Source organism: Diceros bicornis, chromosome 7, assembly GCF_020826845.1.
Source record: "Diceros bicornis minor isolate mBicDic1 chromosome 7, mDicBic1.mat.cur, whole genome shotgun sequence".
In the NCBI taxonomy this organism is placed as follows: domain Eukaryota; kingdom Metazoa; phylum Chordata; class Mammalia; order Perissodactyla; family Rhinocerotidae; genus Diceros; species Diceros bicornis.
The window spans coordinates 49,254,943-49,281,768 of NC_080746.1; the positions used below are offsets into that span (position 1 = coordinate 49,254,943).

At 38.3% G+C, this 26,826-nt stretch overlaps 1 protein-coding gene across 1 annotated transcript in view; it reads left to right on the forward strand.

The window, feature by feature from the left end:
* PRCP (prolylcarboxypeptidase) overlaps window positions 1–25,778 on the forward strand; it is a 60,092-nt gene extending 34,314 nt beyond the window's left edge. Inside the window, exons 4-10 of the mRNA XM_058545513.1 lie at window positions 1,266–1,367; window positions 4,299–4,480; window positions 4,719–4,876; window positions 5,821–5,993; window positions 14,908–15,072; window positions 15,796–15,983; window positions 25,033–25,778. Coding sequence (XP_058401496.1) covers window positions 1,266–1,367; window positions 4,299–4,480; window positions 4,719–4,876; window positions 5,821–5,993; window positions 14,908–15,072; window positions 15,796–15,983; window positions 25,033–25,249 — 1,185 coding nt within the window. The 3' untranslated portion in view covers window positions 25,250–25,778. The remainder of the gene's footprint in view (window positions 1–1,265; window positions 1,368–4,298; window positions 4,481–4,718; window positions 4,877–5,820; window positions 5,994–14,907; window positions 15,073–15,795; window positions 15,984–25,032) is intronic.
* Window positions 25,779–26,826: the final 1,048 nt, after the last annotated feature.

The following is a 26,826-nucleotide window of genomic DNA, read 5'->3' on the forward strand; positions in this document are numbered from 1 at the left end:
CACATGCATACAACTCTTTTAATTGTTCATTTATTAATCAAAGCAAACGAAAACTTTCAGAGGTTCGTCGTCCTTGTTAGGGAGCAGCAGCTCATTAGAAAGCAACAATGTGCACTAGGAATGACAGTTTTAATCTGTGCTAAATCTAAATCTGATTGATTGGTGTTGGCTGCCTAGCATGTTATGCTGAGAAGGATTCTGAGGACACAACTGAGGTAAGTGAAAAAATGCAGTGATTGATGGATGAGCAGCCTTAGGGGTGGGAGTAAGGGGATCTAAAAGCACCCGATGATTGTGCCCTGGAGCCAGACAGCCTGTGTTTGAATCTTGGTGCTGCCACTTTCTAGCTGTGTGACTATCACAGGTTATTTACACTCTTGTGCTTCAGTGTCCTAGCCTATAAAATGGGGATAATCAAAGTGCCTGTCTCTTAGATTGTTGTGATAACTAAGTGAATTAATACATATAAAGTGTTTAGAATAATACCTCACACACTGTAAATACTCAATTAGTTTTAGCTATTGTTAGCTACTATTTATTTTCAAGTAAATAAGATTAATATAAAACCCAAGGTGGGCTGGCCCAGTGGTGTAGCGGTTAAGTTCACATGCTCCGCTTTGGTGGCCCGGGGTTCGCAGGTTTGGATCCCAGGTGCCCACATATGCACCGCTTATCAAGCCATGCTGTGGCAGCTTCCCAGATATAAAGTAGAGGAGGATGGGCATGGATATTAGCCCAGGGCCAATCTTCCTCAGCAAAAAAAAAAAAAAAAGAGGAGAATTCACAACAGATGTTAGCTCAGAGCTAATCTTCCTCACCAAAAAAAAAAAAAAAAACCAAGGGAGTCCGGTATGCTTATTTGTACTATTTTCTCTTTTATGTTGTAAATGCCTATGAGTAGGTAGCTAACTTAGATATCCTTGGCTCTTTCCTAGAATATTTGGCACACAGTGCAATTTGAAGAGTATTTTAGACATGATGTTGATTCTAGGACTAGAGTGTCAGAATACGGAGAGTTGGAATGACTGGTGGATGGGCAACTTGGGCTTATTTTTAATTGTTTCACCCTAATACAGTGTGAGATTGATGTGCAACAATGAAACAGCCATTATATTGTTTATCTGTAGAACAAACATAAATTGTGCAGCTTCTCAGAGAGCTCTTTTTGTTCTGGTTTAACATCCATTTCATATGAATTATAAAAATGTTTGATGACTTTTTTCACATCCTGATTTTATGCTGTGAATAAATCCTTTTCTTCTAAGGGGTTCATGTGGGATGTGGCTGAGGAACTGAAAGCTATGTTGGTGTTTGCTGAACATCGATACTATGGAGAGTCCCTACCCTTTGGTGCCAACTCGCTCAAGGTAAGTATAATTTTTACTTTTAATTTTAAAAGTTATTATTATTTTTTTTCAGTTTAGAGCATTTTCTAATTACATGTCCTGCTGTGAGAAAAAAATGATAGCTTTAACTTGAGCTGCCTGAAATTTCAATAATTTGTATTTAATTTTTCCTTTTTATATACAATTTGAACAGATTGAGGCTTTTAAAAACCATATTATTATCATTTCTAATGTTAATCTGTTTTTAATGCAGTGTGATTAGGCTAGAGACAGCGGAGGAAACTTTTCATTGTTTCAAAAATGTCAGTAAAGGGCCGGCCCCGTGACTTAGCGGTTAAGTGCGCGCTCTGCTGCTGGCAGCCCGGGTTCGGATCCTGGGCGCGCACCGACACACCGCTTCTCCGGCCATGCTGAGGCCGCGTCCCACATGCAGCAACTAGAAGGATGTGCAGCTATGACGTACAACTATCTACTGGGTCTTTGGGGGGAAAATAAATAAATAAAATAAAATCTTAAAAAAAAAAAAAAGTCAGTAAACAATTTTGCTTTATAAATTATACACTTAAATTATTGGATCTCACACTGGAAAAAATATAATGAGCACACAAATGTTTGTTTAATAAATGTTTTTCAATAAAATATGATGATTAAAATGAGGACACATGATCTCTATGATTCAGTGAGGCCAGCTGGCCACTTGGATTCCCTTCTAGCCTTTCCTCGTCTCACAAGAAGCTTTGGCCTCAGACTCTACACCTAATAAACCAGAACACTTTTTCCTAAACTGAGTCGCTCGTGTACTACCCTTGTGATTCTGGCTATATGAATTTGCCATCTGTACTATTATTTACTTAATATTTTTCTTTAAACAACTCACTTTTCAAACTTAGCATTATCTTAAAGGGGCTTTATGTACTAGTTATTTTTTTTCTAAATTACACTGAAATAAAACAATAAATATTAAATTAAAAAATGTTTTTGTACTACCTAAGATCATCATACGTATCACCATCATACATACCGTGCTTTCAGGGAACTCTGAGTTAGAAGAACTTGGGGTCAATCATTTTCTAGGCTGCCTGCTTTGGAAGGAGTTTTTATTTTTGTTCTCAGAGGTTTTATTATCTCATCTTCTGAATAAATAAAGTAAATAAAATAGACTTTGTGTTATAAATGAAAAGCAGAACAATTTGCTGATAATTATTGTGCTGCATGGGAAACTCTATTCTTTAGCTTTTTCTTTTGCATAATTATCTGATTAGGGTAGGGGAGCTGACAGGTCCTGAAACCCCCAGGAAGCATTCAGCTTGTTGCAGATAGAAACCTAACATCTTCTAGGTCTCTGTGGTTCATACTTTATTAGCAAAATGGAGCTAAGGGCTCTCTTTGATATGCTTTTTTCTTTCATGTGCTTACAAAATTTGTCAGTAGTATAAGGGATATTACAAATATTATGTGAGGAATAGAAAAAAACTTGCATTCAACTACACATAGTCTCATGATAACTGTAAGTAAGGAATAGTGACAGACAAAGAGGAGGTAAGAAGTCAGAAAGCATACATCTTGGATAAGGGGAAGGCTAAAAGAGTAGATGACATACACAGGAAACATGGGAACTGTGTGATTCTGGAAGGTACCAAATGATGGAAGAAGTCAAACAGAGTAGTGAGACCAAAGCATGAAGGTCAGACAGGGTAGCCTAATAGGTATGTAACTGTATTAGTTATCTATTGCTACATAACAATTATACCTCAAACCTTAGTGGCTTAAACTAACAATAAACATTTATTATCTCACAATTCCTGTGGGTAAAGAATTAAGAGTGGCTGAGCTAGGTGATTCTGTTTCAGGGGGTCTCATAAGGTTAAGGTGTTAGCTGGTGCTACAGTCGTCTGAAGGCTTGACTGGGGCTGGAGGATCCACATGAATGACAAACTGGTGCTGGGTGTTGGCAAGAGGCTTCAGTTTGTCTCCTCCTGGGCTTCTCCAAAAGCCTACTTGAGTGGCCTCATGACATGGTGGCTGAATTCCCTCGAAGTTGGCAAGCCAAGAGAGCAAGGTGGAAACTGCAGTGTTTTTTATGACCTAACATTGAAAGTCACTGTCATCACTTTTGCCACATTCTGTTCATTAGAACCAAGTCACTAAGTCCAGCCCAAGTTCAAAGGGAGAGGAATTAGGCTTCACCTTTTAAAGGGAGACACTTCATTAGCCTCCTCAAGTCAGCAGGACTCTGTTTGAGCTCCACCTCCTAACATTGCAAGGAGGAAACTGCCCCTAGGCAGAGAGCTAGATGATCATGGAACTTACTTTATGAGTTTTCTTTCTTTCAGGGATCAATGCCTTGTGTTGCCTGTTGTCCAATGCCTGAAAATAGTTGTTTTTTTTTAACTCCAATTATGTAGTTGTTTACAACAGGCAGGCTGATTTTTTCCAGTTGTTGGTATAATGGACATAATAATAATCTTTCTGTTGAGGAAGGATGAATTTTATTTTTAATGATGATTCTTATTTCAATTTTCTGCAAGATTTAGTTTACCTTTTCCCATATGATAGCCATTTTACATGTGTCAAGATTTGAAATAGAAGTTATAATACAATAGTTGTCTGTTAAGCTTAGTATTGTATTTCATCACATTTGCTGTTAAATATTACTTACATTTTGTTTCTATTCTTTCTACAATCTTAACAAGGTCTTTGGTAAATGGCATTTAATAGAAATTATATTTGAATGCAAAATACATTTTCTTCTTCCCACAAACTTAAAATCGCTTTTTTCATGAGTTGTTTAAATCAGCATTGCTATTGCTCTGACTGGGCATTTTAACTCAATTGCCTAGAAATTCTATTTGGAGAAGAGCTTACCTGACTGACTTTTTTCGGGATCTATGCTATGCCTAAGCTGCTATTATGTGCACATTTATACCCGTGTTCTTTGTTATTTTTGTTTAGGATTCCACGCACTTGAATTTTCTGACATCAGAACAAGCTCTGGCTGATTTTGCGGAGTTAATCAAACACTTGAAAAGAACAATCCCAGGAGCTAAAAATCAACCTGTCATTGCCCTAGGGGGCTCTTACGGTGGCATGCTTGCAGCCTGGTTCCGGATGAAATATCCTCATATGGTGGTTGGGTAAGTGCATTTATGTTGGACATGAACACTTCTTAATGATTGTCAAGGCAAATTTAGAGATTTGTTTTGGGTAAAACATATTCCATCCTATTGTACTGAGATTTCTAGTTTCTATCTCATTAACAGTTATATTATTTTTCTTAGCATTTTTGTTCAATATCAGTTTCAATTTTAGAACTTGAATTCACTAAGGTACATTTTTTTCCTTTTTTCCCTATTTGTTTTTCTTACCATTTAGAGCTCTTGCGGCCTCTGCCCCCATCTGGCAGTTTGAGGATATGGTACCTTGTGGTGTATTTATGGAGATTGTAACTAGAGATTTTAGGAAAAGTGGCCCAAATTGTTCAGAGAGCATCCACAAGTCCTGGGATGCCATTAATCGACTCGCAAGTACAGGTAAGCGTTAAATAAGACAATGAAGTCATGGATTTTTCCTTTCTTTGTTTTTTTTTTTTTTGTGAGGAAGATCAGCCCTGAGCTAACATCCGATGCCAATCCTCCTCTTTTTGGTAAGGAAGATTGGCCCTGGGCTAACATCTGTGCCCATCTTCCTCTACTGTATATGGGACGCCGCCACAGTGTGGCTTGACAAGCGGTGCATTGGTGCGCGACCGGGGTCTGAACCTGGGAACCCCGGGCCGCTACAGTGGAGTGCACAAACTTAACTGCTATGCCGCCGGGCCAGCCCCAAGTCATGGATTTTTTTAACCTTTCACTTGTTAAATTCAACACTTCCACTTTTTCAGTAAACTTTTTATTTTAAGTATAACATACAGAAAGGCACACAAATTAAAATACATTGCTTGATGAATTTTCACAAAGCAAATATATGGTGTAATCAGCATCTAGATCAAGAAATCCCCTCGTGCCCTTTCCAGTCACTACCTCTGCACCTCCCAGGCTAATCACTATCCTGAATTCTAGAATCATAGGTTCATTTTGCTTTTGCATTTTTTAGTAATTGGAATTGCATAATATGTATTTTTTGGTCTGCTGTCTTTTTCTCAATGCTGTGTTTGTCAGATATATCCTTTTGTTTTATTTAGCTGTAGTTTATGCATTCCCATTGCTCTATAGTGTTCCATTTGTTTATTCCAATAGTATTTTTAAAGGGGAATAATTATGAATACTAATTCTGGTAAGCTGCATGAGGATAGGCAACTTGTCTGTTATGGGATTATCCAGTTGCTCTAAAAATATTTTATTGAATGTTAAAAAAACATTCTTGGAGAAATGGTAGAAGATTGAGTTTTCTAAAATACCAAGTGAAGAATAAATGGTCTGTAATTCTTCTCTTCAGTAGTGTTTTTTAGATTCCAACAATGTGATTCTTTTCTCAGGCACTGGCTTGCATTGGCTTTCTGAAGCCCTTCACTTATGCAGCCCATTAACAAATTCTCAGGATGTCCAGCACTTGAAAGACTGGATCTCTGAAACCTGGGTAAACCTGGCAATGGTGGACTACCCTTACGAGTCTAACTTTTTACAGCCTTTGCCTGCTTGGCCTATCAAGGTAACAGGAAAATGTCCTTTTATCACTTTTAATAACATATTTCTCATTTTTGTGTGTGTGTATTCTCTGACTTTCAGCATCAGAGGAAGTCCCATTGACATAGAGTCTCTGGAGTTAGTCATACCGGGCTAGAATCCTGGCTTCTGTCACTTTCTGTTTACTTAACCTTGGATGTGTTACTTAATTTTTCTGAACCTCAGTTTCCTCATTTGAATAATAGAGATAAAATGCATAGGTTACAGAGTTATATGAATTAGAAATAAGACCAATAGTTGCTGTTAATTGAATAATTACTATGTGCCAAGTCCTTTGCTGTACACTCTACATACACAATTTACCTAATCTTTGTGATAGATGTGAGACACATAGATCTATATAATACATGGTCAGTGCTTAGTAAGTGGCAGCTGTTGTCATAGTACTATGATTTAGTCAACTGCTAACATGTTTGAGTGCTACACACGTCATAAATGGGTGATCCCTGTGCAGCATGGTGGAGTGGAAAGAGCACCAACTTGGATCTTGAAGGTGAAGGTTTGATCCAGATCTACCGTTTACTAGCTGTGCGATCTCGAGCAAGGTGCTCGTCTTCCCCAAGCCTCCATGTCTTCCTCTGCAGAATGGGATAACGATACTTACATACTCGATAGGGTTTATTTGCTGAGGATCAAATAAAATATTGGAAGTAAAAACACTCTAGAAAGTGTAAAGACACATTATACCATAAATTTTAATGTTCTTTTCATGCCAAAATTGTTTATTGTGTATGCTCTTTTTAAGCATTCCTTTATAAAGACCGTTCCTATTAATTTTAAAAACAAAGGTTGGTCGACTGATGGTAATTAAGTTTAGAGAATATAACTGACTCTACAGCTAGAATGAGTGCTGGAAATATAAATAGAATTGGTAATGAGAACCAGGTTTCAAAAGTACTTTTAATATAACCGTTCCTTTGAACTATTAAATGCGCACCTTGCTTAAAACTCTGTAATCCAAGTGGAACAGGTTATTTGCTATTAGAGATATTTTTCTTCATCTTAAAAGTAGAATGACCAGTGGGTGTCTTGCACATAGCAGGCCAAAGGTAAATGTGTATTGAATTAAATTGAATTTTGACAATAAAAAGTTATTTAAAAGAGCGAATCTCTTTCGTGGGAAGAAAACTTGGATCACAACAATGAGAAAAAAATAAATCGTAACCAAATACTCTCCATAAATGTCTATTTGTTAATAATGCCTTATCCTTCTATATTATCTTACTATTTCCAAAGCATTTTATATACACTATCTCATTTAATCCTCACAAAAATACTGTGGGGAAAAAGAGGTATAATCCCAGTTTTATGGAGAGGAAATTTAAACTGAACTAATAGGTGGTAGAAGTGGGATTTGAACTTGAGTCTGCCGTTGTTCAGAGAATTATGATCTTCTACCACATTGTACTGGATGAGGAGAAGACTTGACTGAGGTTTGGCTGGATTGCTAGCCACAATGTGATAGCTATCAGATTTAACTCTACTCTGTGTACAAAGTGAGAATTACATTTGCATCTTTATGCCCATTTGAAGAACAAATGATTGTCGGATGATAAAAACATACAGAGAGGGCCGGCCCCGTGGCTTAGCGGTTAAGTGTGTGCGCTCCGCTGTTGGCGGCCTGGGTTCGGATCCCGGGTGCGCAGCGACGCACCGCTTCTCCGGCCATGCTGAGGCCGCGTCCCACATACAGCAACTAGAAGGATGTGCAGCTATGACACACAACTATCTACTGGGGCTTTGGGGGAAAAATCAATCAATAAATAAAATTATAAAAAAAAAAAAAACATACAGAGAATTCCCCTGTTATTTAGAACAGGGGTTGGTCAAGTGTCTGTAAAGGACTAGATAGTAAATATTTTAGGCTTTGTGGGCCATCCAGTTTCTGTCACAGTTACTCAACTCTGCAGCTGTAGCAAAAAAGTAGCCATAAACAATATATAAATGAATGAGGATGACTATGTTTCAATAATACTTTATTTATAAAACAGGCAGTGGGCTGGATTTGGCCTGGGGGTTGTAGTTTGCTGACCTCTGATTTAGAAAAAAAGCCAGAGGAATACAGCTGTTTAGTGTTTGTTTGTGAGTGATTTGGAACATTGAACAGTCTAACTTTGATATTCTCCCCACTTGTTTAATGTTCTTTTTGAGATATTTTGCTATTGAGTCTTAAATGTAAATAAATATTCTCCCCTTTCTCTCTCCTAAATAAACACTCAAAACCAATGGAGTATATCTCAAACATTTTATCATCTGTTTCGATTTAGCACAATCCTTCTTTTACCTTTTGTATATGTACATTATAAAAGTTTATTTTTAAGGCACGATAACTTTGTGTCTTTGCCCCACAGTCACCTTTTACTTCTTTTATCCAGGACTAGTTATTTTCTTCAGTTATTTCTTACCGACTTCATCCTTTCTTTTGATATATTAAGGAATTCTTGGTTACTTATAATATATTTATGATTCTGTTTCCTGCCTACATCCCACCAAAAGTAATCTCTCTTTGCGTCTTGCTTGAGAAACTTCCATTGCCTACATCCATCTCCTGTTTCATCCTATCTGATTTTAGAATTTTTCCACTACATATCTCCCTCCCAAACTTTTAGCTTCAGATCACTTTCTTTCACTGTTCATTCTGTTTTTCCTTTCTTGACCCCCTCTCTGTTCTCCCAACCCACTAATCCCTGGAACACTACCCGGTTGGGGACCGCTCTTTCACTTGGCTAGTTCCATTTAACCAGGGCTCCTCCTCCCTCTGATACACTTCCTCCTTTTTAAAGGGCTGACAAACAGCCGTCCTTTTTTGAGTCCGTAACTCAGGCTTATGATGCTGAGACAATATGTAACAGTTGGGTAATGAAAAAAGCAGGAGATTTCCAATTCTGCCTGGACCTTGTACAGTTCTGAAGGATCCATAGGCAGCGACTGAATGCCATTTTCCGTGTCAACTCAAGTATCGTTCTTTTTAATTTGTCTTTGGTCTTTGCACGCTCAGACTCCATTTGCTTTTGTTTACTGGTAACAGAAGCTGCAACATTCATGCAGAAATAATCATGGACTTGGCTGATAGAACACAAGGAAGAAGAGAAAAGGAAAATAGAATACCCCTCTGTCATTTGACTGCTCTGTCAGCATAAAAACGACTAGGTCTCTTTAGCTTAAAGAGTAGTTTTAAAGGATACTGTAGAGTTTGTTTATTTTGGAATCATTTTTCAGCTGATAGCTCACCAAATCTTTTGGCTTAGCCTTCTGAGCATACAGATAGATGATGTGAAATAATAAGACATAAGGAGGAAAATCTCTTCCGTTTGTCTTGGTGTTTGTTTGATAATGTATTCGACCTCTCTGGGTGGTTTAAGCGGTTTAGGTGCATTCTATGAAAAGGGAGCTTTTAATGACAAAACTAATGTGATTATCTGAGTGAGTGTGAGAGGGGTATTGAAGCCTTAGAGAAAGAAAATCTGTTAGAAAAGCTGAATGTATCTGCTTAATCCTTTCTCTAATGTGGATGGACCATACTCTCTGAGAGGAGATTGGTCTTTTTTTTTTTTTAACCTATCTTCTATCCTTTCTCTTTAAAAAAATTTTTTTTGCTTCCTTTTTCTTTCTGTTATTCAAGTGCTTATTCTCATAGGTAGAGGACACTTAAAGCTTTTAAACAAATTGTTATCTTTACTTTCTGTGGTGTACATGGGGTCAAAGGGCAGAACCTAAGTATTTGTGTGCAAAGCTGATTAATTTGGTACTAAGGTTGGTATGTTATACTATCTCCACAGTTTCTACACTCTTTAAAACCAGAATTATTAAAATGGGCTTCTAATGTTCTTTTAAGTTTTTCTTGAATGTTCACTTTCATTCTAGGAAATAGAAAGTTTTATGATTTTATGTTGCCACAGAATCCCTTCTACCTAAGTTTTTACCTAAAACAAATAAACTTAGAAATATATAAAGAAAATCTAAGAATAAAAACAATATTTGTTTAAAAAGTTAAGCATGAGAATACAGGTATATTTAGGCACTGTTTGTGTTGTTATTTGTCTCTTACGTTATAACCTCAAAGTTGAGGGTATGTAGTGTAGTAGTCACAAATGGAAGCTTCGTAGTGAGTCTGCATTTGAATCCCAGCCCAGCCACTTCCTGGCTGTGTAGCTGAGGGCCAGTTTCTTAACCTCTCTGTGCTTAGTTTCCTCATCTGCAAAATGCGGATAATAATAATTGTAATGTTTTTTAGGGTCATTATGAGGATTTAATAGGACCTGGTGTATAGTAAGCACTGAATCAATGCTAGTTATATAATAATAATAGCAATAGCTATTATTGTTATTATATAATATCAGGAGACAGATTGTTATACTGGGATTTTGTGGCCAAAGTCTGGGTTCAGAACCTATATTCACAGTTTTTAAATTGTGTATCTGTAGCCAGGCCTCTCTGACTTGTTGCCTCCTCTGTGAACTGGGGATGGTCGTTATCTGTTTCTCCCTGGGTCATTGTAGGAGTACCTGACCTCAAGGAACATTCAGTAGTTGTACTAGCAGCCTCAGCTGCCCCCTTAACAGTGAATTTATGGCATAAGTAGGAATGCTATGCCTTATATAGAAATTGTTCAGAAGATGTTGTTTGTTAGTGTCCACAAAATAAATAGAAATTATAGTAAGCTACTTTGGTGTTGTGTATTTTGGATGGAAGTGGTTGGCAGGGACTCTTTCCTTGTTGTCTGATTAGATCACAGTCCCTAAGTAAACAATCAACAGAACAAGTGCTTGCCCTCATCAAGTGGGTAGTATCTGCAAATTATCAGGCTTAAGCTGAAGTGAGTATTATATGAGGTTGAAGCAAATATGCCGATATTTGACTGTTTGACTTATAAACATGGCAATTTCATATAGTTCAACTTAACATTCATATACATGTTTTGTGCGTCCTATAGATCTTTAATAAAAGCATATGACTATCTCCTTTTGAATTACTACAGTCTTGGAATAAGCATGGGAATAGTGCTGAGGTTTTGCTAGTATGACTTCAGTATTTTTTGGAAAACTTCATTCTTTGCTACCGGAATTGTTAAGGAAGTACAAAGAGATACACAGATATTGTGTTTTTTATGCTAGAGGATAATACTTGGACTCACAGAATCTTTGAGTTAGAAAGGAACTTTAGCACCACCTAAAATGACAAAATTACCTTAGTAAATTTGCAAATATTTTGCAAACAAATTTTAATTGCTATTTTTCAGGCATTCTGTCTAGTAGGTAGAGTTACAAGTTGGTACTTCCTTTCTATAAGGCAGTTTCATAGGATGTAGCAAAGCCCTTAAAATGTTTATTTCCTTTGAACCAGTCATTCCTCTAAGAATTTATCTTAAGAAAACAATTAAGGGTATATGTAAAGATTTAGCCCCAAGGATATTTATTTGTGGCCTTATTTGTAATAAAAAGATTGGGAGTGATACAAATGACCACTTGTTGCGCTTCTTCAACTATTCCTCAACTCCCCATCCTGATTGCTCCACTCTAGATTTTCTCATGTTGGTCAGTGTCCTTCTTGAAGTGTGGTGCTTAGAACTGGACCCAGTACTCCAACGGTGCTCTGACTTCAGAGAGGACGGTAGGCTCAGGATTGCCCTTAATCTGACATGGAATTTCTATCAGCAGAGGCCAGGTTTCTGACTGTGATGTTCTATGTAACTGGGGCTGCCGAAACCCAAGAATTGTCAGCCGGTGCCGGTCTCCAGCCATGCTTGTGTCTTTTAAGGAGTGACAGTAACTGCTGTTTGCAGAGATGGCTATTCATGGGGACTCCTTTTCTTTGCCTGACAGAGGCCCAGTGTTCTAGCTCTGAGAAGGGATCTGATGCCAGCATGTGAGTCACACTCACTTGCTACTGTTCTTTTCCAGAGTTTTAGGCCACTTGTTACTGAGTAGCAGTACCCCCTTTTCCCCCTGCCCAGCTTGTGTTGTCACCCTACCTCCTGCGCCATGCTGTGCTTGAACATGGTGCTCTTCTCTGCCTTCCCTGGGTCTATTCCGTAGTTTTATACTGCATTTTGAAAGAACTGAGTCCTCTGTTGGTGTCCATATTCAGGAAAGAATGCTGATCAACTGTTAGCAATAGATAGTTTAATAAAATCTGTGATTGGTTCTTGATTTCCATATTTTCTTGAGTATTTCTGATTGGCAGATTTCTTAGGAACATTTTCTGAGGAAAGCGCCATGCAATTAGGAGTTTTTTGATTTACCATGAATAGTCGAGTGTTGTCAGAATAGTAAAACACTGTTTTGCGGGCCGGCCCGGTGGCGCAAGCGGTTAGGTGCGCGCGCTCCGCTGCGGCGACCCGGGGTTCGCTGGTTCGGATCCCGGGCGCGCACCGACGCACTGCTTGGTAAGCCATGCTGTGGTGGCGTCCCGTGTAAAGTGGAGGAAGATGGGCACCGATGTTGGCCCGGGGCCGTCTTCCTCAGCAAAAAAGGAGGAGGATTGGCGGATGTTAGCTCAGGGCTGATCTCCTCGCAAAAAAAAAAAACAAAAAAAACACTGTTTTGCCTTTTTTCAACTTGCATTTCCTTATTGTTTTAGGCTTGATAGGTTTGCAAAACTCGCAGTTTAGCTCAATTCTGTTTCTTTATGTATACCCTAAACCCTATATGCATCCCCCACCCCTTATGACCTCACAATTATTTCTGTGAGGTATATCCAGTTATTTGGACATCTTCGTTTCTGACTTTTCTTACACTCAGCATTTCCCAAAGCTTACTGAGAATAATGTACACTCTGTCTCCCTTTTGGAAAGTCACATTGCAGTTGAGCATGTTAAAGGCTCTGAGAAGTCCTCAGTAGAGAAAACTGTTTACATTTGCTAATTCAACATTTCCTAAAATTGTTTGACTATGAAACCTTTTTTTCACGAAGTACCATGTAATATTCCATAGAAATACTGTTGTTCTGAACACATTTGGGGGAAGGCATTGAATTTTCCCTATGATTCACTTCCTCTGCCTTTTCAAGTTTACCTTTTTTTCAGGAAGGTGTTGCTGGAAACTGGTCCTAGGAAGAACTGTGAAGAGAGGCTGGGTTTGTTTGCGGCCGCTCACATTCTTTCTCAGTGTCCTCCTTTCCTGGCTAGGAGCACATCCCCAGCCCAGGCCTTGTTGCTCCTGCTGCCCAGAATCTCTCTCTGGAGTGGGGTAACTGGGCTCTTTCTTTCTTGGTTCTTTCTTCTCTGGACTCGTCTCTTTCTTGTCAAAACTTGCCTGTTGTATATATATTTTCCATAAGAGAGGAGAAAGGATCACATCACTGAATTCATGTCAAGATGTTAATAGAGGATGCAAACCTAATGTGTTTTCCTTGCCATTTGGGCTATTTGCAGTTTTACAAGAGGATACTACCTAAGCTGTGTAGCATAACGGATAAGATGTATATTTCATTACCAGAGAGACTTGGGGTTGAATCTAGGTCCTACCATTTACTAGCTGGAGGACCTTGAATAAAGTGATTTAACCTAAGAATCAGTTTCTTCATGTAAATAGTGGATGATAATATATCTGATAGGATTGTTTGAGGATTAAATGATGTGATGCTTGTTAACCCAGGGCTCAATAATCAGTAGCTATTGTTGTTGTTATGTTATTCAGTTATGATTCCATTGCCTGTGATTTTTCCCCAACATTTTACTGTGAAAAATTTCAAACACAGAAAAGTTGAAATAATTGGACAGTGAACACTCATAAACCTACCACTTAAATTCTATAAATTAAATTCTATATTTGCTATATTTGATATATCACATATATATTCACCTATCCATCCTTCTATCTATCCTTCATTCCATCTTATTTTTTAAATAGATTTCAAAGTAAGTTGCAGACGTCAATACACTTCCTCCTAAGTACTTTAGCTTTGACATCATTAACTAGAGCTCAATATTTGTTTATGATTTTTTTTAGATAAAATTTACATACAGTGAAATGCACAAATGTTCTATTTGTTGTGTAACCCAGTCTTCTATGAAGATATGGAATATTTCTGTACCCCAGAAGTTCCCCATGCTCCTGTCTAGTCAGTCCCTGCCTTTGCTCCCAACCTTGAGTATTCCTGTGGTTTTTAGTCTAGAATTTCAGGCACTGATTATAGTCTAGTGATAGGAGTATTGGGAAGCTGAGGAACTGCCTGATGTGCTTCTTATCACACACCAGAGATGTTGGAGCTTGGTGTAGTTTTTCCATAAGAAATTTTGTAAATTTTGCATTTTCATAAAAATGTCATTTATTCAGCCAACGTTTAGTTGCCAGATACTTTGCTAAGTGCTGAGGGAATCAAATGAATATGGTACAGTGTTACAGGGACTCTGATAGAAATAGGCACAGAGTATAGTGGAGGCACAAAGAAGGGAGTGATTTAGTTCTCCCTGACTTGAGGGCATAGGCTACAGTGGCCTCATAGAGGAGTGATACTTGAGCTGAGTATTGTGAAAGATGAGTTGGTGTTTGCCAGGCATTAGTGGAATGCAAGAGTGGGAAAGGGGCCTTCCAGGCTGAGCAAAGGCAAAGAGGAGGGAAAGAGCTTGGTGTGGTGGAAATGGTTTTACTAAGCTAGAGCAAAGGCAGCAGAATATGAAGCTGGAGTTGCAGGTGGGGAGGACTTTGCATAGCATGCAAATGATTTTGGTTTATTTCTATAGCTTGGGGAGTAATTTAAAAGGTTTATTCATTTATGAAGGGGATTATACTCAAGAGATAGAAATTGTCAAACAATGAAGCCAGATGCTTAAGATTATTTTATGATCAAATCAAATCATATTTATTCTTTGTTTTATTAAACTATAATTTTATATTTATAATCTGACTCTTCTCCCTTTTATCTCTCTAAAATGACAGGTAGTGTGCCAGTATTTGGAAAATCCCAGTGTATCTGATACACAGTTGCTGCAGAATATTTTCCAAGCGCTGAATGTATATTACAATTATTCAGGCCAGGTGAGATGCCTGAATATGTCAGAGACAGCAACTAGCAGTCTGGGATCCCTGGGTTGGAGCTATCAGGTAAGTGTGTATAATTTCCCCAAGTGGAACTTACTTTTCATTGGTCATGGTTGAGCTGTAACAGAGAATTCACAAGATTTTGTCAGCTAACCTGGATTCAAATCTGGACTCTGTTACTTTATACTGTGAGACCATGGATAAATTTCTTCATTCATTCAGTCATTCATTCATGTGTTTAATCATTGCCAAATATATTCTGAGTACTTACTTATGTGTCAGCCCTTCTAGGCTCCAAAAATACAAAGATAAATAAGACGTGATCTTAACATCAAATATAGCTTGGTGAAAAAGATAGATAACCAAACTAATATTACAATAGATCTTGATAAGTCCTATAAAGGAAGCACTCTGTGGACACATAAAAGAAGAGGAGTCTAACTTGACTTTCCCTGAGCCTGCGTTCCTTCATCTGTACAATGAGACTACTACTACTGCTAATACTTTCCTCCAGAGTTGTTTTGAGGATTAAATATGATAATAGATGTGAAAGAAAGCAGTTTACAAAGAAGGAATATATAGCCCTAACTTCTGTGACTTTTCAGCAAAGCCTTTCCAGGAGTAATGCGAGGTGGTATGGCATAGAGGTAAAGAACAAGGGCTCTGAAGCCAGACTGCCTGAGTTCAAACCCTAGCTTTGCTGCTTACTAGCTGTATGACCTTGAACAATTTAACTTCTTTGTGCTTCATTTTATCTTTGGACTCTCTCCTGGTTTGTTTTTTCAGGCTTGCACAGAAATGGTCATGCCCTTTTGTAGTAATGGTATTGATGACATGTTTGAACCTCACTCGTGGAACTTGCAGGAGTTTTCTGATGATTGTTTTAAACAGTGGGGTGTGAGACCGAGGCCCTCATGGATCACTACTATGTATGGAGGCAAAAACATCAGTTCACACACAAACATCATTTTCAGGTGAGTTTTTGCTGGTCCAGAGAAAAACTTTGGTTGATGGAGAGATTTGTAGAATAGCTGAGAAAATAGAACCAGGAAAATGCTGGACAATAAAACAATATAGAATACAGCAGTAGTATCCATCATGTTTTCCTGTTCCTTGAAAGACAGAGGATTCTGAGAAGAGAGATGATTTTATACTCTATTACCAACATGCTTAAAGGTTTAAAAACAAGAGCAACAAAATTAAAGTATTTTAAAAAAACCTCTCCAGCACAAAATGAAGCATCATTTGTTCTCAGTTTGTCTTACTATTGTTACTATTGTTATTAATGATAATAAAATTTTTTCAGTATTTATTCAATGAATACTTTTGAAGTGCCCATTGTGTTGTGTTCCAGGCACTATCTGAGGCACTTTAGATAAATCACCTAATTGAATCCTCAGAACAGCCCTGTGAAGTAGTGGTTATGGTCCATTTTTGGCTGAGGAGGAAAGTGAAGGTCACTGTGTTCAGTCACTTGCCAAAGCTCATCCAGCTTTGTTTTAGTTACTAAGTGATAAAAAGCAAGATTTCAACCTTGGCTTGTCTGACTACAAAACCCATGTTTGTTCTTCTAGGTTACACTGCTCCTTTAGAAGTGACATATTTGGTATTGGTTCACATCAGAGTTAACTGAGTAGACTCTACATGTATCTGATTGTGACTTCAAAATTTCCATGTTTTAGCTGAACATTAGGTTGTCAGCTATTAAGATAGCAACCAGTTAATCAAAAAGTTTCTCCAAATCTATGTGGAAATAGTAGAGAGATACTCATACATGCTTCTTAATCTGGAGCTATTGTTTAAATTGTAAATGTCATTCTTTCATAAGCTCTTCTAAACAAGAGTCAAATGTGGCCTTGGGAACGGGGCCCATGGCTTTTAGAAGTGAGGAGTGGGGGCCGGCGCCATGGCTTAGTAGTTGGGTGCGTGCGCTCCGCTACTGGAGGCCCGGGTTCGGATCCCGGGCGCACACCGACGTACCACTTGCTGGCCATACTGAGGTGGCGTCCCACATACAGCAACTAGCAAGATGTGCGACTACGACATACAACTATCTACTGGGGCTTTGGGGAGAAAAAGGGAAAAAAAGGAGGAGGATTGGCAATAGATGTTAGCTCAGGGCCAGTCTTCCTCAGCAAAAAGAGGAGGATTGGCATGGATGTTAGCTCAGGGCTGATCTTCCTCACAAAAAAAAAAAAAAAGAAGTGAGGAGTGCCATTTTGAGTGAAGGATGACTCTCTGGGTCTGGCTGGTGGCACTGCCCACTTTGCAAAAGAGCCTCTGTCTTATTGGATTCATGCTATTTTCTTACCCAGCAGGGTACCTGCCCAAAAAAAGGTGACACACTTCAATGGAAAATTTAAAGATTCTTTTTGTTTAATTTCCTTAAATTGTGTTCCTTGTCCTCAATAGGATTCCTCAAAACGATACTCTTCAGCTCAGCCTTACAGACTGACAGTTGAGCGAATACATCTATTTAGGGTGTTTAAGGAAACTGCTAAAATAGGACGTTTGAAATCAGGAAAATGTGAGAGGACTGAAAAAGGCTTAAATACAAGCCTTAGGTCTCCAAGCTCATCTTTGTTCCCTCAGAGGAGGAAGTACTTTGTCAATTTCCTGTTTTTCTTTAGGACCTTATCTCCATGTTATATTTATATGGATTTCTCTAGCATCCTGACACTTTAAGCTCATCTTCTTTGCTTTGACATTACAAAGCTGAAGTTCAAGTTGAATTGTAAAGTGGAGTCTTTAAATTCCTGTATGAAGGTTTTAATATATGAGTTTTGGTCAACTACATTGTCCTTTTTTGTTGGATTCAGTCATTACAGATAAGTATTTCAGTTATCCATTTGACTTCTTATATTATTTTCCTCATGCTATCAAAATAACAATCATCATCATCATCATTGTTGGGGATGGAGGCAGATTTTGTGAGAAAAGTTTGGGGGATAGAACAGAAGTCAGTAGGTGGAAATTATAGCTCAGTGTAAGAAAGGACTTGCTAACAGCTGTTGTTATGTGCCGTCAAGTCGGCTCTGACTCCTGGCAACCCTATGAATGAGTGACGTCCACAATGTCCTGTCCTCAACAGCCCTACTCAGCTTTTTAGACTCATGCGTATGGCTTCCTTTGTGGAGTCAATCCGTCTCATACAGCTCTGTGCAAAGGTAAAATGAGCTGTCTTAAGTAAAATTACTTAAGCTTATTGGTCTTCAGTTTTCTCTCTGTAAAATGAGAATAATAATACTGCTCACCCCATAGAGTTGTTGTGATGCTTAAAAGAGTTAACCCAGTGAAGTACTTGGCCAAGACCTGGCAAATAATATATACTCAAAAAATATGTGTTGAATGAATAAATAGAAGCACACTCTCTGCCTTGCACTTTATGTTCTAGCTACAGGGAACTGTCTATTTGTCCCTGAGTGTCCTGTTCCTTCCTCTTTTTCTCCTTTTCTTAAGGCTCAGCATCCTCCAAGAAACCTTCCCTGACTCCTCCAAGGAGGTTTGGTTTTCCCCACTCCCTTAGCTCCCACAGGGCCTATGTCTGTCACTTAGCACTCTGTCTGGAAATTATCTGTTTGTGTTTCTATCTGCTTCAGGAGATTGTGAACTTCTCAATGGCAGAGGCTTTGTCTTAATCATCTCTGTGCCTTTAGCACCTGCTACAGTGACTGGCACATAATGGATGCCCAATAAATGTGGGTGTTGATAAGGATGAGGAATGAAATACAAAGCTCAGGAAGGCTTCAGGGGCATGTGAAAGTTTAAAGGCAGGACTATATGAAGATGCTGGTTTATCTTTCTGCAGTGGCAAGTCAACTTTTAAGTTATTTAAAAATTCAAAATTCTCTTGCTTTTCTGAAGAAAGCACATGCCCATAGTAAAGGAGCAGCCTCAGGTGTCTCTATACTGTTTACTTAGTGGCTACCAGCTAAAAAACATTTCTCCTCATTACTCAAAGAAAATGTCCAAGGAACCATGTGCAAAGTATCTTTATGTTCATGCTTCTCTCCTTAGCCAAGTGTGACTGCTTTTCTGATTGGAAAAATCAAACTGTAATTGCTGGATTGCAGATTTGCCAGTTGAGAGCTTGGGCTTTGAAGTCAGGGGACTGGGTGCCTTTCTGCTTCCTCACCACATTAGCTGTGTGGCCTCAGGCGATTTGCCTATTTATGTAAGTTAGAAACAATGACTACCTAACAGGGTTATTTCAAGGAGTAGATAGATTATCATGGAGGTGAACACTATGAGGGCACAGATTTTGTCTGTTTGCTGCTGAGTCTCCTGTGCCTAATGAGTGCCTGACACATAGTAAGCACTTGGTAAATATTTGTTGAATGAATGAAGACTTAGTAAATAGTAGCTATTAATAGCTCTAGCTCAGCAATTTTTTAAATTCCACAGTGGTTTTGTTGGAAAGATTTGTTTCTTCCCCCAACGCCAGTTGGTAAGAAATTATCTTACTAATGGTCATTCTCAGTTACTTAAATCTGAATCCAAAAGGGAGTCCGAGAAGCTGGTTAGTTTAACATAGTTTCTCAGGCAAATTAATTGTTGCCAGCAATTAAGTGAGGCTAGCTGTAGGGATTTTATCCAGGCATCTAGATTCTCTCATGAAAGCCAGTATTTTTTTTTTTTGTAAATTTCCCAGTGACTGGTTAGCTTTCACATGTCTAGGACCAAGAAATTCAAGTCCATGTGCATCTTGGGTCTCGCAGCAACTCCAAACACTGTTGCTAAGCCACTAGTCTGATTCAGATGACCTTTTAAATCAAATGCGGTTTGCTTATTATGTGGCTGTTGGGATGGCTTTTTTGTTTTGCGAATAATGGAGTTTCCTATCTGGGTTGGTCCTGTCAAATTGGAATAATGATAAAGGCTGTTTGTTCACTTAAGAGAATTCAACCCCTTGTGTAGTTTATTTTAAAAATTTATCTGGTGGTTGAAAAGTAAGGATCCCATTTTGCATGTGAGTTTTCCCTTTTGTTTTTAACAAAGCCAAAAAAGTACATTTTTGGAGTGATTTTTTTTTTTTTCCAAGAGTGATGCTAAGTTACAATTGAATTAATTTTTTTTTTTAAGAAAACTGTGAGAATAGAACAGAGAATTTAAACTTGTATTTCAAACACACATATATTTAATGTACCTAAATGATTATGTTCTCATTTAATTTGTACATTTACCTAGAAAATTGGTTGCATTAGTTTTCCGACCAAATTTCTATGAGAAATGCTTTCACATCCCTTTTCACGATTCATTTACCTCTCAGAAGTATTAACACTTCTCTTGCTTATAGAATATGATAATAATAATAATTATAAGACTGCACATATGTGTAGTATTTTATAGTTTATACCTTACTTCCACGTATATTATTCGACTTAGGCCTCATAGTATCTCTATGAGGTTGGGGCGTTATCTTTAAAAAGTTTTGGGGGGTTATACATGTGGGACTTGAGGTTCAAAGAGGTCAGGTGACTTAACCAGAGTCATGTGGCTAGTAAGGGAATAAAACTTAGATCTGCTGACTAGCTCATTGTTCTTGCCACTACTATACACAGCTGAAGGTCTGTCTTTCTATATTTATAGTAATCATTTATATCAAGTCTGCTTTCCCATGTAAAAAGTACTGAAGTGATTTACATGTTCCTGAATCTGCATACATGTATTTATAGATCTCTTTTGTGTAGGGCATCTGGTATAAGGCCACAGACAACTAGACACTTACATTTTTTTTCCTCCATGCAATGAATATTTGTGTGTCTCCTACCATGTGCCAGGCACTGAGGGTATAGTAATAAACAAAACAGACAAAAATCCCTGCCCTTGAGGAGTTCTAGTTTGAGAAAGAGGTAATAAACAAGATAGCACCTATAAACACGGCAGAAGGAGGTAAGTGCTAAGGAGAAAAAGTAAAACAGGGATGAGGGCTATGAAATGTTGGGGGGTAGGGGGAGGTTTGAAATTTTAGATGAGAGTGACCAAGAAAGACCTCACCAATGGGTGACTTTTGAAGAATGATCTGGAATAAGGAGCTAGCTAGCCATGAGTTTGGTGGGGTAAGAACACTCCAGAAGAGTAAGCAAGGTCAAAGGCCTTGAGAGGTAAATGTCCCCAGCATGCTCTGCTGCAGGTACAGTGTGGCTGGAGTGGAGTCAATGAGGGAGAGGGTAGCAGGAGATGAAATCAGAGAGGCACCTGAGTGCCCAGATCATGTAGAGACTTGTAGATCCTAGTAAGGACTTTGGTTTTTACTCTGAATGAGATGGGAAAACTTGGAGTGTTTTGAGCAGAGGAATGACATAATCTGATTTAGGTTTTAACAGGATCAAGTGGCTGCCGTGTTGATATTAGATTGTAGGGAGATAAGAGAAGAAGCAGGAAAATCAGTTAAAAGGCTATCAGACTCGAGATAATGGTGATTTGGACCAGAGTGTTGTCAGTGGAGGTGGTGAGAAGTGTTCAAATTCTGGATATATTTGAATTTCTGGCTGACAGGATTGGGTGTGAAAGAAAGAGAAGATTGAAGAGTGACACCAAAATTTTCAGCTTGAACAACTAGAAGGATAGGGTTGCCATTAAAAGGGATTGGGAAGATAGTGGGAGGGGCTGGTTGGGTGTTGGGGAGTATCAAGAGCTCTGTTTTGGACCTGGTAAGTTTGAGATGTCTAATTAGACTTCCATGTAGAAATGTCAAATAGACAGCTGAGTTTTGGTTCTGAGGTTTAGGGGAAAGGTCCTGACTAGAGACATTATTTGGTAGTCATCTGTATATAGATTGTACTTATAGATGAGTGTTTTTTTTATGATTATGCAAATTATGGGAATAATTTCATGTATCTGATAATGTGACCTTGAAGATTTGTTATTTTAGGCTTTGTAACAATGTTAGCAAAATGGAATGTGCATTAAACAAATATCAGAACACAGGTACAAGTGTTCTCTAAGTGATTTCAAGAGAAATGTAGATAAAGATACAGCAAGAGGTGCCTTACAGGGGGAAAGGGATCTAATACCTGCCGTGCGCCAGGTACTTAAATCCAGGTATTTCAGTCCCTATTTTATCCTGAGGAATTTAAGCTTCCATGAGTTTAGGAAGATGAGGGGCAGACCTGGGACTGGAACCCAGGTGTGTCTGATCCCAAAGCTCATGCTCTTCTTACTGTGCACCACACAAGTCAAGAGGGTATGTGCTGTTGATTTCCAGCAGCAAGCAAGTGTCCATGAAATGCAATGTAGTATAAAATTGAGCATTAGACTAGGGTTCCAAGACCTGAGTTTGTATCTCAGATTTGCCATTTCTAGCTGAATGATTTGGGCAAACCTTTTAACTTCTTTGGGCACTAGTTTTCTCATCTATAAAAAAGTTGTAATTAAACCTACCTCACAGAGTTGTTATAATGGTCAAATGTGAAAGGCTATATAAACACTAAACCAGTCTATGTATGTGTGGAATTAATAATACTAGGCAACAATTTGATTTACAATAGCATCAAGAATAGAATACTTAGGAATAAGTTTAACAAAAGAAGTACAAGACATATGCACTGAAAACTACAAAATATTGTTGGAGTAAATTAAAGAAATGGAAAGACATTTCATGTTCTTGTGGAAGTAGTAATATTATTAAGATGTCACTACTCTACAGATTCAATGCAATCCCTATCAAAATCCCAGCTGGCTTTTTTACAGAAATTGACAAGCTGATCTTAAAATTCATATAAAGATGTGAGGGACTCAGAATAGCCAAAACAATCTTGAAAATGAAGAGCAGATTTGAGGAACTTGTATTTCCTGGTTTCAAACTTATTATAAAACTATCATAATCAATACAGTGTGATACTGACATAAAGATAGACATATAGATCAGTGGAAGAGAAGTGACAGTCCAGAAGTCAACCTTTATATTTATGGTCCATTGATTTTCAGACAAGAGTGCCAAGACAATTTATGGGGAAAGAATAGTTTTTTTCTAAGAAATGATCCTGGGAAAACTGAATATTCACATGCAAAAGAATGAAATTGGATCTCTATTTCATACCATACAAAAAATTAACTCAAAATGGATCAAATGATTTAATTGATAACCCAATTTAAAATGGGCAAATATCTGAATAGACATTTTGTCAAAAAAGGTATACAAATAGCCAATCAGTACATGAAAAAATGCTCAATACCATCAGTCATTTGGGAAATGCAAATCAAAACACAATGAGACTCCATTTCATACCCACGTAGGATGGCTATAATCAAAACAACAGATGATAAGTATTGGCGAGGATACAGAGAAATTGGAACCCTGATATGTTGCTGGAGGGAATGTAAAATAGTGTAGCCGCTTTGGAAAACAATTTGTCAGTTCATCAAAAGTTAAGTCACCATATATATCAGAAATTCCATTCCTAGGCATATATCCAAGAGAAATGAAAACATGCGTTCATGCAAAAACTTGTACACAGATGTTCATAGGAATAATATTCGTAATAGCCAAAAAGTGGAAACAACACAAATGTGCATCTGATGAATGGATAAATAAAATATGTCATATCCATACATGGAATATTATTTGGCAATAAAAAAGAATAATGTACTGATACATGCTACAACATGGATGAAACTTGAAAAGGTTATGCCAAAGTGAAAGAAGCCAATCACAAAAGACCACGTACTATGTAATTCCATTTAAATGAAATGTTCAGAATAGGCAGAAAGAGACAGAAAGTAGATTAGTGGTAGCCTGGGGCTGAGAGTGATGGGGTGTGGGGGAGGAGAATGGGGATTGCCTGTCAATGAGTATGAGTTTCTTTCTGGGGTGATGCAATGTTGTAAAATTGATTGTAGTCATGGTTTCACAACTCAGAACTTACTAAAAACCATTGAATTGTACATTTTAAATGGGTGAATTTTGTGGTAGGTAAATTATATCGCAACAAAGTTGTTAACAAATATTATTAGGGATGCTGTCTGTGGTTGTATTTTTTTTGTTGCTGTTGTTGAGGAAGATTCACCCTGAGCTAACATCTGTGCCAGTCTTCCTCTATTTTGTATGTGGGTCACCACCATAGCATGGCTTGACAAGCTGTGTAGGTCTGCATCTGGGATCCAAACCTGTGAACCCAGGCCGCCAAAGTGGAGCACGCCAAGCCTAACCACTACACCGTGCGGCTGGCCCCTAGAGCTTTTTTACTCAGCTAAACTAAATAGCCTGTTTCAATGACTGATCTTGTTTACATCATTCTGAAATGTGTTGTGTGAATCAGCCAAGATTAATAACCTAATAGCATTTCCTTAACTGTGGAGCTAATGTAAAATGAGAGTCTTGGAGTAATTCCCAAATTTTCTGATTCCAGATCCAGGGGAATGTTTTCAGTTCTACCACCTTATTTCCCAAAGTACTGTACTAAGAGGAAAGCATTGTTAAAAAAAATTAAAAAAAAAAAAGAAGCAAGTTTTGTTTTTTCTTTTAAGAACTAAGAGATAATTAGCATTTTTAAATGTGGGAGTTTTTCTTTATCGCTTTGGTAGTTGGGTCCTAGGAAAAAAACGAAACGTGCACTGACTGAGGGACTCCTATGAGCCTAACACTTGTACTTATTGAATACATCCACATGTACCATCTGGTTTAACCCTTACAACAACCTTATCAGGTAGGCGTTGTTATCTGTATTGTACAGATGAGGAAAGGGAGTCAGATAACTTGTGTAAGATCGTACGGCTTTTGAGTGATGAAGCTGGCACTGAGTTCAGGCTTCTAAATTCCAAGTCCCACTACAATCTGGTTTGATTCATGAGGCGCCAGCTTCAGTCTTCTCTAGTCCTATTTCTTGCAACTGGTTGCAAAAATATTTTAAAACTCCAGTATGAAGCACCTTTCTATATGACAGATTAGATCCTCAGATCAAATTCCTCAGGTTATAAGCTTATAATTTTAGATGTTGTACATACAATAGATTTCTCCTGTCTTATCTGCATGTAAATATGAAAAACTAACAGTCTTATTTTTTTCTTCTTTCCCTCACTTAGCAATGGTGACCTAGACCCCTGGTCAGGAGGTGGAGTAACCAAGGACATCACAGACACCTTGGTTGCAATTACCATCCCAGAAGGGGCCCATCATCTAGATCTCCGAGCCAACAATGCCTTTGATCCAACGACTGTGCTATTAGCGCGCTCCTTGGAAGTTAGATACATGAAGCAGTGGATCAAAAATTTCTATGGCAGTCTGAGAAAGAAGCACTGAGCAACTTGTGATCATTTTCAGTTTCTTTTATGTTCATTCCACCCACGTTCCCATTCACTTTGGTTTTCTACATGTAATTACTTTCCCTTGTTTATCATTAGATTTGGTGGGGCGAAGGTTGAGAGAGAAAGAGGGTGATGGTGGCAACGGCAGCCATCCCACACCCTGGGTCCTCGCCATCTTTGCACGGCCTCCAGGAAGAATCTCGTCATGACAGCTTTCCCACAGCATCAGTGGCCCTCAGAACTAGAACAGAGTTCCCAACTGCCTTTCACAAGAGGGAGAGTCACTTCTTTTGTTTCTCTGAAAGCAGGATTTCTTTTGGTTTTGAGGTTGAAGTTTCTTTGGCCCGTGTGTCACTCCCCACCTCTATCCTCCCAAAAGGAAAGCTGAAGATAGATAAAAATGATGTAATTGCAGCTGGTAGGAAGGGTGTCTGATGCCAGTCCAGGAAATGGGAGCCATTTCTTTTGTACTCGATTTAATGACTTTGAACTGTGCTGTAAATAAAGAATAAGGCTGGACCTTATACCTGTGTGTTGCTTCTGAAGCTCACTCCAGCTGTTGGGAATGCTGTGTGCACTGGGCTTGGCTTTTTTTGGAAAGTCCTTTAATTTTCTCTCTTCTACTTGGCAGCTTTTCTTAGTTCTGGGATATTTGCCACTGTGGTACTGCCAGTGAGAAATCTGGCCTTTTTCTGCTCCATTTCTCTTTTTTTCTGAGGGCAGTTTGTGGTAATGTGGTTACATTTTGCCAGTTTAGGAAAATGACTCTGTTTTGCTTTTCCTTTTACATCTGAGCAAGTTTTTATATACTATAGTCACTGATGATACTTCAGTAAGAAGCCTTTAGAAACTGATGAATCAGCTATTCAGAAGGTAGAATGTAGTTATGTTCAGCATTTTGTTTTTTAAATTTTATTTTCTGGTGGCTGTTGCTGCTGTCATTAGAGCCAGAAGTGTCAGGACAGTAAGAGGCAGGTGCACGAGAACTTTTCTTTATGGCTTCCAAAAGACAAGCTGACTAATTCATGCAGGCAGCATATTTGACATTAATAAATGGCCGCACCATTCCTATTTCCAAGGGGTTGGCTTCTTTCAAGCAGTTCTTACACTGAGACCTTTCTTCAGAAGAGCTTTTCTAGGATAACAAATAGGGTTGGATCAAAACCTTTCAGGGGCACAGAGAGAGACTAACAGTTTCTACTCTGTTGAAAGATTTCTTCTCCCTTGTTTCTTTTTATTTTCTCTCAATAAATTTTTTTTTCTTCACCCAGCCTTGGGAACATTTTCTGCTTTTTAAAAGCTGTACCTTGAGCTTGATCATTTCTAAAGCAGTTATTTTTTTAAAGTGCAGATATAAAGTTCATTCTTGGGTGGGAGACTGAAATATTTCCCTGACATCTGGGAGATACAGAAAAATCTTTGTCAGCTTTCGGAAGCCTTCAGTTCTCATTGTAATGAGTTGTCCATCAAAGCATTCGGTCACTATTTTCATTTCAGCGTCAGAGAAAAGTCTGCTAGGGTGGGAATTTAAGGGTCTAAACAATACTAGTTTTAATCTTTGTCAACTAAGAA